Consider the following 12,955-nt stretch of genomic DNA (forward strand, 5'->3'; position numbering starts at 1 on the left):
ACCCTGTTTATCCAGGTGCTTATATATATTATCTCTAATTATCTTTTCCATTAATTTGCCCACCACTGAAGTCAAACTAACAGGTCTATACAGGTCTATAATTGCAATGGTCGATGCACAGATTACTTGGGCCCACCTTTCACACAGGCGGATGAAGGAACGTGGCCTCTTGTTGCCTGACCCTGGACTGGGAGGCAGGACTTGCCACTGAGTGAGTGTGGATACACTGGAGACAACAGATACTGCAGACAGATGCTGCAATCATCAGCAAAGATCAATGAGCTGGAGCAACTGAAATGGGCAAGTGGGGGAACCAGCTTCTGGAGAACAGCATGGTGCAAAGTAGGTCTTCTTTCCTTCAGCTCCCAATTCCAGTTGATCCGGATGGAGAGATACATTGTAGAATTGAAGACACCGTACTATTGTAGAATGGGGCGGCACGGTGGCGCAGCGGTAGAGTTGCTGCCTCACAGCGCCACAGATCCGGGTTCAATCCTGACCACGGCTGATTATCCAAAAGCACTACCACGTTCCCAATTGTTTCCCCATATCCCTTGATTCTGTTAGCACTAATGGGCCTTATGAGATTTTTTTCGGCGACTTCCGGCAACGGTCATAGTCGTAGCATGTTCAGCGAAGAAAACGGCGACTGGATCATCCCCCCTACAACGATGTCTATGACAATGTCTACAACAACGTACCACCTAGTCGACGTCAAGCTACGGCCAGCTACCGGCGACCGCCGACCCATTACGACGTCCACCTACGACCCCACCTACAAGAACCTACGACAAGGTAAGCCAATTCAGTCGCCGGTACCTGTCGCCGGTACTTGTCGCCGGTTGACGTAGGTTGACGTAGGCAGTCGCCAATGGATTCAACATAGTCAGCACCGGCGACAACCTACGCCATCCCGGCGACAGCCGACAGCATTCTGGTCACAACCTCCGACACCGCCTACGTCAGGCGAAGACAAGCTACGGTCTTTGGCGTTGAGCCCACTGTCGCCGATTGTCGCCGCCTGTCGCCGACTGTCGCGGAACAGTTTTGAACATTTCTAAATCCAGTGGAGACCAGAAAAACGCTACGATTCTTTGGACGACTGACCATGCAGGCGACACCCCGGTGACCGTGTGGCGACAGACTAGTCGCCTGTAGTCGCCTAAAAATTGCCTAAGTGGGACAGGCCCATAAGAGCTATATCTAACTCTCTTTTAAATACATCAACTTGCTAGTTGCTAGTTGTGCAAGGTTGCTGGTTGCACAACTGTCTGGAAAGGTCTGAGAAATGAGTTGAAATCTTACCATCTCCATAGCCGTGCTTGTGGTCTACAAGAAAGAAATGGGATGTTGAGAGACGGACAGACAATAAGTTACACATCCAATGACAGTTGAGTTTAGGAGCAAAGAGGCCCGTCTGCAGTTGTACAGGGCCCAAGTATGACCACACCTGAAGTATTGTGAGCAGTTTTGGTCTCCAAATCCGAGGAAGGACATTCTTGCTAGGGAGCAATTAATCACCAGGTTAATTCCTATGGATAGCGGGTCTGTCATGTGTTGAAAGAATGAAGCGACTGGGCTTGTATATACTGGAATTAAGAACGATGAGATGGGATCTCATTGAAGGATCTTAGTGATACATCAAGGATCAATGCTCATCAAGGATCTTATTGAAACATATAAGATTATTAAGGAATTGGACAAATGAGAGGCAGGGAACATGTTCCCGATGTTGGGGGAGTCCTGAACCAGGTGCCACAGTTTAAGAATAAGGGGTTGGCCATTTAGAACGGTGATGAGGAAAAACGCTTTCACCCGGAGAGTTGTGAATCTGTGGAATTCTCTGCCTCAGAAGGCAGTGGAGGCCAATTTCATGGATGCTTTCAAAAGAGAGTTAGATAGGGCTTTTAAAGCTAGCGGAGTCGAGGGATATGGGGATAGGGCAGGAACGGGATACTGATTGGGGATGATCAGCCATGATCACAGTGAATGACAGTGCTGGCTCGATGGGCCGAATGGCCTGCTCCTGCACCGATTGTCTATTGTCTATTGTCATCACAGAGTGTGTGTGTGGCTGATTCAATGAATCCACCTCCAAGTGCAGGGACTGAGGGTGATGGTGGAAGGTTGCTTCTCGACTGGAGGCCTATGACTAGTGGTCTACCTTAGGGGTTGGTGCTGGACCCATTGCTGTTTGTCATCTACATCAATGACTTGGATGAGAATGTACAAGGCATGATTAGCAAGTATGCAGTTGACGCAAAAGTAGGTGGTATTGAATGGAATTGGATTGAATAAATGTTATTAGCCAAGTATGAACACATACAAGGAATCTGCCTTGGTGCTTTGCTCGCACGTAACAACATAACACACAGTAGACAATTAAAAATAAAACATTATAATTTAAACATGTGAAGAATGAAATATAATACCAGAGCAAAAGGAGGCTACAGACTCTGCGTTATTGAGTAGAGCTACTGCTTGTGGAAAAAAAGCTGTTTTTATGTCTGGCTGCGGCAGCTTTGACAATCCGCAGTCGCCTTCCAGAGGGAAGTGATTCAAGGAGTTTGTGGCCAGGGTGAGAGGGGTCAGAGATGATCTTGCCCGCTCACTTCCTGGCCCTTGCAGTGTACAGTTCGGCAATTGAGGGAAGGTTGCAGCCAATAACCTTCACAGCTGATCGGACGATTCGCTGCAGCCCCCGGATGTCGTGCTTGGTGGCTGAGCCAAACCAGACCATTCAGATGGAGAAGGTGAGAGACTGATGGAGAAGGTGAGGACTGACCCTACGAGGGCCGTATAGAATTGGACCATCATTGCCTGTGGCAGTTTGTGCTTCCTCAGCTGTCCAGGAAGTACATCCTTGTTGATTATGAGTATGGTTGACAACATTTGTAGCAGGATATTGATGGGTTGGGCAGGTGGGCTGAGGAATGGTTGATAGAATTTAACACAGGGAATGGTTGCACAAGGGCAGGAGCTACACAGTGAACGGTAGAGATCTGGGGAGTGTTGTAGAGCAGAGGGATCTTAGAGCACAGGTACGCATGCCCCTTAAAGTGGTGTCACAGGTAAACAGGGTGGTCAAAAAGTCTAATTGGCCTTTATCAGTCAGCATATTGAGTGTAGAAGTTGAAGGGTCATGTTGCAGTTGTACAAGGCGTTGGTGAAGCAACATTTGGAGGGTTGTGTTCAGTTTTGGTCACTGTGTTATATCCCCAGGGCCAGATAGGCTGCATCCCAGAGTACTTTAGGAAGTACCCCCAGAAATAGTGGATGCATTAGTGATAATTTTTCAAAAATTCTTTGGATTCTGGAGTAGTTCCTGTGGATTGGAGGGTAGCTAATGTAACCCCACTTTTTAAAAAGGGAGGGAGAGAGAAAACGGGGAATTACAGAGCAGTTAGTCTAACATCGGTAGTGGGAAATTGCTAGAGTCAGTTATTAAAGATGGGATAGCAGCACAGTTGGAAAGTGGTGAAATCATTGGACAATGTCAACATGGATTTATGAAAGGTAAATCATGTCTGACGAATCTTATAGAATTTTTCGAGGATGTAACTAGTAGAGTGGATAAGGGAGAACCAGTGGATGTGTTATATCTGGACTTTCAGAAAGGTTTCGACAAGGTCCAACATAAGAGATTAGTATACAAACTTAAAGCACATGGTACACCAGTCATTGAAAGTAGGCATGCATGTGCAGCAGGCAGTGAAGAAAGCGAATGGTATGTTAGCATTCATAACAAAAGGATTTGAGTATAGTAACAGGGAGGTTCTACTGCAGTTGTACAGGGTCTTGGTGAGACCACACCTGGACTATTGCGTACAGTTTTGGTCTCCTAATCTGAGGAAGGATATTCTTGCCATAGAGGGAGTACAGAGAAGGTTCACCAGACTGATTCCTGGGATGGCAGGACTCATATGAAGCAAGACTGTACTCATAATTTAGAAGATTGAGGGGGGATCAAGAGGGCGTGGACAGGCTAGATGCAGGAAGATTGTTCCCGATGTTGGGGAAGTCCAGAACAAGAGGTCACAGTTTAAGGATCAAGGGGAAACCTTTTAGGGCTGAGATGAGAAAAACATGTTTTACACAGAGATTGGTGAATCTCCGGAATTCCTTGCCACAGAATGTAGTTGGGGCCAGTTCATTGGCTGTATTTAAGAGGGAGTTAGAAGGGGTCCTTGTGGCTAAAGGGATCAGGGGGTATGGCGAGGAGGCAGGTACAGGACACTGAGCTGGATGGTCAGCCATGATCATATTGAATGGCGGTGCATGCTTGAAGGGCCTCCTGCACCTATTTTCTATGTATCTATGTTTCTATGAAAGATGTCGTCAAGCTGGAAAGGGTGCAGGGAAGATTTACGAGGATGTTACCGGGACTCGAGGGGCCAGAGCTACAGGAAGAGGACTCTCTCTAACTTCTACATGTGTACAGTAGAGAGCATGCTGACCGGTTGCATCGTGGCTTGGTTCGGCAACGAGCACCCTGGAAAGGAAAAGACTACAAAAAAGTAGTAAACACTGCCCAGTCCATCATCGGCTCTGTCCTTCCTTCCATCGAGGGGATTTATCAATGTCGCTGCCTCAAAAAGGCTGGCAGTATCATCAAAGACCCACAACATCCTGGCCTTCATCAGGTAGAAGGGACAGGAACCTGGAGACTGCAACAACCAGGTTCAGGAATAGCTACTTCCCCACAGCCATCAGGCTATTAAGCCTGGCTCGGACAAAATGTTAATTATTAATAACCAATTATCTGGTATTTGCACTTTATCATTTTATTTATTCATGTGTGTATATATTATATTATAGTATATGGACACACTGATCTGTTTTGTAGTAAATGCTTACTATGTTCTGTGTGCTGAAGCAAAGCAAGAATTTAATTGTCCCATCAGGGACACTAAACTCACTTGAACTTGAACTTGAGGTTGGCGCAGGCCCGGACTTTATTCCTTGGAGCGCAGGACGAGGAGGGGTGTTCTTATAGAGGTGTACAATTTCATGAGAGGAATAGATTGGGTAGATACACAGAGTCTCTTGCTCAGAGTGGGGGAATCGAGGACCAGAGGACAGGGGGTTTAAGGTGAAGGGAAAAGGGATTAATAGGAACTTTGGGTGTATGGAATGAACTGCCGGAGGAGGTAGTTGAGGCAGAGACTATCGCAACGTTTAAGAGACACTTAGACAGGTACATGGATAGGACAGGTTTGGAGGGATATGGGACAAATGCGGGCAGGTGGGACGATTGTAGATGGGGCATGTTAGTCGGTGGACAAGGCGGACTGAAGGGCCTGTTTCCGCGCTGTGTGACTGTGAGTCTATGAGTGTGGTGGGTAGGAGGTGAGTGTAGGGATTGTCCCTGGGATTGTGTGGCCGTGGTGAATGCAAAGATAACCACACTGAATCATGTGCGTACCTTTGTATTTTCCAGAACTCCTGGTCATACGTGGAATAAATGGAGTGCTGGCTGATGGCTGATCTATCTCCCTTCCCTAATCCCATTCTCCTGCCTTCGCCCCATCACCGTTGACACCAGTTCTGATCAAGAATTTGTCTATCACTGCCTTAAAAATATCCACAGACTCATTGCCTCCACAGCCCTCTGAGGCAATGAGTACCACAGATTCACCACCCTCTGGCTAGAGAAATTCCTCTTCGTCGCCTTTCTAAAAAGCGCCCTTTAAATCTGAGGCTGTGACCTCTGGTCCTAGACTCTCCCACCAGTGGAAACATCCTCTCCACATCCACTCTATCCAAATCTTTCATAATTCTGTAGGTTTCAATAAAGTCCCCCCTCAAACTTCTAAACCCCAGCGAGTACAAGCCCAGTGCGGACAAACGCTCATCATACGTTAACCCACTCATTGCTGGTGAATTTCACACTCACCCGCACCCAGCTCTCCCCTGGCACCTTCATAATTCCCCACACAACAGTGAGCTTGCTAGTTACACAACTGTCTGCAATGGTGTGAGAACGTCGTTAAAAATCTTACCATCTCCGTAGCTGTCCCCGTATCCTACAAGATGGAAATGAGATGTTGAGAGACGGACATTAGATAGTTTCATTGAGATCTCCCCTCATCCTTCTAAACTCCAGCGAGTACAAGCCCAGTGCCGTCAAACACTAATCATACATTCATTCCTGGGATCATTGGGTGGGCAGATGCATGGCAGATGCAGTTTAATGTAGATAAATGTGAGGTTATCAACTTTGGCGGAAAGAACAGGAAGGTAGATTATTATCTGAATGGTATCAAGTTAGGACAATAGACAGCAGGTGCAGGAGTAGACCATACGGCCCTTCAAGCCAGCACCGCCATACAATGTGATCGTGGCTGATCATCCACAATCAGTACCCCGTTCCTGCCTTCTCCCCATATCCCCTGACTCCGCTAACTTCAAGAGCTCCATCTAGCTCTCTCCTGAAAGGTACCAGAGAACCTTCCTCCACTGAGGCGAAGAATTCTACAAACTCACAAATCTCTGTGTGAAAATGTTTTCCTCATCTCCGTTCTATACGGTTTACCAATTATTCTTAAACTGTGGCGCCTGGTTTAGAACTCCCCCCACGTGAAGAACATGTTTCCTGCCTCTAGTGTGTCCAAGCCCTTAATAATCTTATATGTTTCAATTAGACCCTCTCTCATCCTTCTATATTCCAGAGTATACAAGCCCAGCCGCTCCATTTTCTCAGTATATGACAGTCCCACCATCCCGGGAATTAACCTTGTGAACCTACACTGCCCTCTCTCAATAGCAAGAATTGGCGGGAGGCAGATCATTATCTCAATGGTGTCAGATTAGGAAAAATTCGGATTAGGAGAGTTCCTTAAATTTGGAGACTAAAACTGCACACAATACTCCAGGTGTGGTCTCACTAGGGCCCGGAACAACTGCAGAAGGACCTCTTTGCTCCTATACTTAACTCCTCTTGTTATAAACGCCAATACGCCATTTGCTTTCTTCACTGCCTGCTGTACCTGCATGCTTACTTTCATTGACTGATGAACATGGACCCCCATATCCCGTTGTACTTCCCCTTTTCCCAACTTGACACCATTTAGATAATAATCTTCCTTCCAATTTTTGCTCCCAAAGTGAATAACCTCACATTTAAACTGCATCTGCCATGCATCTGCCCACTCACCCAACCTGTCCAAGTCACCCCGCATTCTCATAGCATCTTGCTCACAGTTCACACTGCCACCCAGCATTGCGTCATCTGCAAATTTGCTAATGTTACTTTTAATCCCTTCATCTAAATCATTAATATATCTTGTGAAAAGGGGAAGTACAAAGAGATCTGGGTGTCCTTGTTCATCAGTCACTGAAAGTAGGCATGCAGATACAGCAGGCAGTGAAGAAAAATGATGGCATGTTGGCCTTCATAACAGAGGAGTTGAGTATAGGAGTAAACGTCAGACCACACCTGGAGTATTGTGTGCAGTTTTGATCCCCAAAGTTGAGGAAGGACATTCTTGCTATTGAGGGAGTGCATCGTAGGTACACGAGGTTAATTCCATGGGATGGCGGGACTGTCATATGTTGAAAGAATGGAGCTGGTGAAAACGTTTTTCCCTTCTCAGTTTTATATGGCCTCCCCTTTATTCTTAGACTGTGGCCCCTGGTTCTGGACTCCCCCAACATTGGGAACATTTTTCCTGCTTGTCCATCTAGCTTGTCTAGTCTCCACTCTCATCTTTCTAAGATCCAGTGAATACAAGACCATCTTTCCAATCTTTCCTCATATGGCAGTCCCGCCATCCCGGGGATTAAACTGAGTCTAAGATGCACTGCCTCAATAGCAAGGATGTCCTTCCTCAAATTAGGAGACTAAAACTGCACACAATACTCCTGGTGTAGTCTCACCAGGGCCCTGCACAACTGCAGAAGGACCTATTTCCTCCTATACTCAAATCCTCTCGTTATGAAGGCTAACATGCCATTAGCTTTCTTCACTTCCTGATGTACCTGCATGTTTGCTTTCAGTGACTGGTGTACAAGGACACTCAGGTCCCGTAGCACTTCCCCTTTTCCTAATCTGACACCATTGAGATAATGATCTGCCTCCCGCCAAATTAGATAACCACTCGCTCAACCTGTCCAAGCCACCCTGCAACCTCCTTGCATCCTCTTCGCAGTTCACACTACCACTCGGCTTTGTGTCATCTGCAAACTTGCTTGTGTTACTTTTAATCCCATCATCTAAATCATTGATATATATTGTAACTAATTGCGGCCGCAGCACCCAGCCTTGTGGCACTCCACTCTCCACTGCCTGCCATTCTGCCAACCAATTCTCTATCCATGTCCATGGATTATCCCATAACACGGTGCCCAGAACTGAACACAATACTCTAAATGCAGTCTCGCCAACCTGCGCTCCAAGGAATAGAGTCCCAGTCTAGCCAACCTCTCCCTGCAGCTCACACCCTCTAGTCCTGGCAACATCCTCGTAAATCTTCTCTGTACCCTTTCCAGCCTGACTACATCTTTCCTATAACACGGTGCCCAGAACTGAACACAATACTCTAAATGCGGTCTCGCCAACAACTTGTATAACTGTGTGGATGGTCCAGTGGGTGAAGGAGCAGTCTTGGACCTCATCTTGATGATGGGGGAGGGGGAGGAGGGAGGAATGAGAGTGGGGTGACGATCAACTCTGAATCATGTGTGTACCTTTGCTTGTTCCATATCCGTCACCTGTGGAGAAAATGGAGTGGAATTAATGTTGACTTCAGGGAACCAACGGCACTGAACACATTCAAGCGCTGCTTTTCTCAGTTGCTGGCAATGGTCGCTGCACCCGTCGCTTGGGCCCACCCAGCACGCAGGGGGATGAACGAACGTGGACACTTCTTGCCTGACCGTGGCTCCCAAAGTACAACACCCTCGCACACGCTCACTTTGAACAAGGAGGCTCGGCAGAGGGTCATCAACACAGCCCAGAAGGTCATTAACACACATCTACCTGCCCTGGAAGACATCGAGAGCTCCCGTTGCCTGCGGAAGGCATTCTGCATCCTAAAGGACCCATCTCACCCGCTACAAGACTCACAAACAGTTTCTCCACTCAGGCAATCACCACACTGAACCTTGCACTGAATGCACCCCCCCCCCCCCCCCCCCCAATAGCCAATATGCCCAATACCTACATTTGTGCGATGCTGATATATTAATTTACAATATTTATTTTTATAATACTATTCCGTGAAATATCTTACATTCTGACAAGACCTTCGAAGTGCAATATCTTATATTCTGGTAAGGGTGCATATGTAGGCATAATGTGTGTATGCGTGTGTGAATATTTGTGTACGTGTCACTTCCACTGGAAGTTCATTCCACACATGAACTTTACTCTCTGAGTAAAGAAGTTTCCCCTCATGTTACCCCTAAACTTGTGTCCCTTAATTCTCAAGTCATGTCCTCTTGTTTGAATCTTCCCTACTCACAATGGGAAAAACACTCACTCCTCAACTCACTACCATTTACCATGTACGTCCTATTTTGATTTGTCCTGCCAAGATGTAGCACCTCACACTTATCACCAGTAAACTCCATCTGCCATCTTTCAGCCCACTCTTCCAAATGGCCTAAATCTCTCTGTAGTCTTTGAAAATCTACTTCATTATCCACAACACCACCTATCTTAGTATACTCTGCATACTTACTAATCCAATTTACCACACCATCATCCAGATCATTGATGTACATGACAAACAACAGTGGACCCAACACAGATCCCTGTGGCACCCCACTAGTCACCGGCCTCCAACCTGACAAACAACCATCCACCATTACTCTCTGGCATCTCCCATTCAGCCACAGTTGAATCCATCTTGCTACTCCACCATTAATACCCAACAAAGTGGACTGGCCCGTACTGGGATAGAACCCGCGACCTTGGCATTATTAGCACCACGCTCTAACCAACTGAGCTAACCGGCTAATCTTGACACCTGTTCTAATCGAGAATGTATCTATCTTTGCCTTAAAAAATAACCGTTGACTTGGCCCCCACAACCCTCTGAGGCACTGAATCCACAGATTCACCATCTTCTGGCTAACGAAATTCCTCCTCATCTCCTTGCTAAAAAGAGCGCCCTTTAAATCGGAGGCTGTGACCTCTGGTCCTAGACTCTCCCACCAGTGGAAACATCCTCTCCACATCCACTCCATCCAAATCCTTCATAATTCTGTACGTTTCAATGAGGTCCCCCCTCAACCTTCTAAACTCCAGTGAGTACAGGCCCAGTGCCGACAAACGCTCATCACACGTTGACCCACTCATTGCTGGTGAATTGCACACTCACCCGCACCCAGCTCTCCCCTGACACCTTCATAATCCCCCACATAACAGTGAGCTTGCTGGTTGCACAACTGGCTGGAATGGTGTGAGAACGTCGTTTAAAAACTTACCATCTCCGTAGCCGTCATCGTATCCTACAAAATAGAAACATAGAAAATAGGAGCAGGAGTAGGCCATTGGGCCCTTGACCCACCACGACCATTCAATATGATCATGGCTTATCATCCAAAGTCAGTACCCCATTTCTGCATTTGCCCTATAACCCTTGATTCCGTTAGCCCTAGGAGTCAAATATAACTCTCTCTTGAAAACATCCAGTGAATTGGCCTTTTGTGGCAGAGAATTCTCAGCTTAACAACTCTCTGGGTGAAAAGTTTCTCCTCATCTCAGTCCTAAATTTCCGACCCCTTATTCTTAAGCTGGACTCTCCCAACATCGGGAACAGCGGGAACATGTTTTCTGCTTCTAGCGTGTCCAATCCCTCAATAATCGTATACCTATACTATTACTAAATCTATACTATTACTAAACCTCTCACCTTGACCACTTCCGGTCTAAGTATTATTTAAATTTGCGCAAAAACGCTACCAAATATCGACAGGATTACTCACCACCTTATTCACCTTACTCATCTGTCCCAAGCTACCAAGTTTTGTTCCGATCGGTGGAAGATTACGAAGGTATAAAAAATCGTGAGATCAGCAGATTGACCTTATCGCCTGTCAATCACCATGAATGTAACTCCCCTTCCGGCACCCGTGGAGAATAAATCCCGGAGGCGGGGCTGAGTCCACAAGCCGTGCGCCCGCTGTGTCCCCATCGCACCCCCAGCCCCTTTCCCTCTGGTCTTCCTCGCTGGCTCCTGCCCCCCTCCCCCATCATACCGCATCTACCCATGGCTCTTCCGCATCTCCCCCCTCTCCTCCCACAACTCTTCCTCCCACCCCCACCCCCACCCCCTCTCCTCCACGCCCCCAAAATCCCTCCATTCACCCCTCCCTCCCATACAACGCTCCCTCACGCTAGCCCCTCCCCCCAAAACCCCTCCCCCCTACCCACACCCCCCCCCCCCACACCCCCCACACCCCCCATCCCCCCCCCCTTCCAACACACCCCCTCCCCCCCCACACCCCCCCCCACAACCCCCCACATCCTCCGTCCCCCCAAATCCACCCCCCCCACACCACACCACAACACCCCCTGATCCCTCCTCGCAAACCTCTAAAGCCCATACACACTTCCACTGCAACCCCCTCTGCAACCCCCCCCCCCCCCACCACCACCCCCCCACCCCCCGTGGTGATTGGGTCCCACTTAGTCTAGCGTTTCAATAAAATCCTTCTAAATTCCAGTGAATACAAGCCCAGTGCGGTGTAGGGAGGGGGGGTGTTTGGCAGGGGAAGGGTGTGGGGAAAGGGGATGTGGGGATGTGGGGAGGGGGGGGTCGGCCCAATGGTGGGGGAAAGAGGGGTGGGGGAAGGGAGGGAGGTGGAAGGGGGGAGGGTGCAGAGGGTGTGTGGGGGGGGGGGGGGGGCTCGCACTATGCTCACCCCGCACCATCAGCTTTTTTCCTCACACAGCAGATCCCGGTCCCACTCGGGCTTCACTCAGAGGCTTCCGGTTCAACTCAGCAGATTCCGGTGGTGCTGGTCGCCGGAGAAGCAGTCGGTGGGCTGCTCACTCTCTGCACGCTCTCCGCCGGCTGCACGCTACCTGCGGATTGCTCAACACTGCGCCCCTTCAGCCTTTTATTCTCCTCGCCGCGTTATTGACAGCGGGTTCCGGAAGGGGCAGTTTCTACGAGTTTCAAACCTTCATAACTTTTGTACTATTTCACCAATCGGAACAAAACATATCTGACTTGCAGCAGAGGAGAATAGTGAGTAAGGTGGCGAAAAATCGTAGCGCTATGAGGAATCGTTTTTGCGCAAATGTAATTATAACGCAGTGGTCAAGATGAGAGTTTTAGTAATAGAAGATATAAATGACGTTGATGTAAATGTGGACGGGTTGGTGATTGAGTTTGCTGACAGCAAAATTCAACGCCAGCATTTATATCATAAGGACTGGAATATAAAAACAGGGAAGTAATGCTGAGGCTCTCCAAGGTGCTGGTCAGGCCGCATTTGGAGTACTGCGAGCTATTTTGGACCCCATATCAGAAGAGGGATGTGCTGGCTCTGGAGAGGGTTTACAAGAACGATCTCAGGAATGAGTGGGTTAACGTACGATGAGCGTTTGTCGGTACTGGGCCTGTACTCGCTGGAGTTTAAAAGGTTCGGGGGGGATCTAATTGAAACTTACAGAATAGTGAAAGGCCAGGATGGAGTGGATGTTTCCACTAGTGGGAGGGTCCAGGACCAGAGGTCATAGTCTCAGAATTAAAGGATGCTCTTTTAGAAAGGTGATGAGGAGGAACATCTTTAGGTGGTGAATCTGTGGAACTCTTTGCCACAGAGGGCTGTAGAGGCCAAGTCAGTGGATATTCGTATGTTGCAAAACATACTTGGCTAATAAAGTATTATCGTATTATTGTATTGTGCTATTATTTATTATAGTATTGTGTTATTATTATTGTATTATTATTATTATTATTATTATTATTATTATTATTATTATTATTATTATTATTAT

The 12,955-nt window shown here is 47.6% G+C and overlaps 1 protein-coding gene across 5 annotated transcripts; it reads right to left on the minus strand.

The window, feature by feature from the left end:
- Positions 1-1,120: 1,120 nt before the first annotated feature.
- On the minus strand, positions 1,121-12,640 carry LOC129715372 (keratin-associated protein 6-2-like). 5 transcript variants are annotated; one of them, XR_008726493.1, is made up of 5 exons: positions 11,898-12,640; positions 10,432-10,455; positions 8,689-8,712; positions 6,003-6,026; positions 1,121-1,329 (listed from the first exon to the last, which is right to left on the minus strand). XR_008726493.1 is itself a non-coding variant. In XM_055665253.1 (4 exons), exons 1-4 carry the CDS (start codon positions 10,544-10,546, stop codon positions 1,232-1,234), a joined length of 261 nt encoding a protein of 86 aa, XP_055521228.1. In that variant the 5' UTR covers positions 10,547-11,136; the 3' UTR covers positions 1,121-1,231. The 5 variants fall into 5 exon arrangements, 2 of the variants coding, with proteins under 2 accessions (XP_055521228.1, XP_055521227.1); XR_008726491.1 differs by having other exon boundaries at positions 11,872-12,640; XM_055665253.1 differs by lacking the exon at positions 11,898-12,640 and having other exon boundaries at positions 10,432-11,136.
- Between the last annotated feature and the right edge of the window lie 315 nt (positions 12,641-12,955).

The sequence above is a fragment of the Leucoraja erinacea genome, unplaced genomic scaffold, assembly GCF_028641065.1.
Source record: "Leucoraja erinacea ecotype New England unplaced genomic scaffold, Leri_hhj_1 Leri_1143S, whole genome shotgun sequence".
NCBI lineage: Eukaryota > Metazoa > Chordata > Chondrichthyes > Rajiformes > Rajidae > Leucoraja > Leucoraja erinaceus.

Coding starts and splice junctions, on each gene's coding strand:
- LOC129715372 (XM_055665252.1), bottom strand. CDS start 8,976: ATGTGTGTTAATGACCTTCTGGGCTGTGTTGATGACCCTCTGCCGAGC. Junction 6,027..8,688: donor CGGATATGGAACAAGCAAAG/GTACACACATGA, acceptor TCCATCTTGTAG/GATACGGGGACAGCTACGGA. Junction 1,330..6,002: donor CGGGGACAGCTACGGAGATG/GTAAGATTTTTA, acceptor TCTTTCTTGTAG/ACCACAAGCACGGCTATGGA.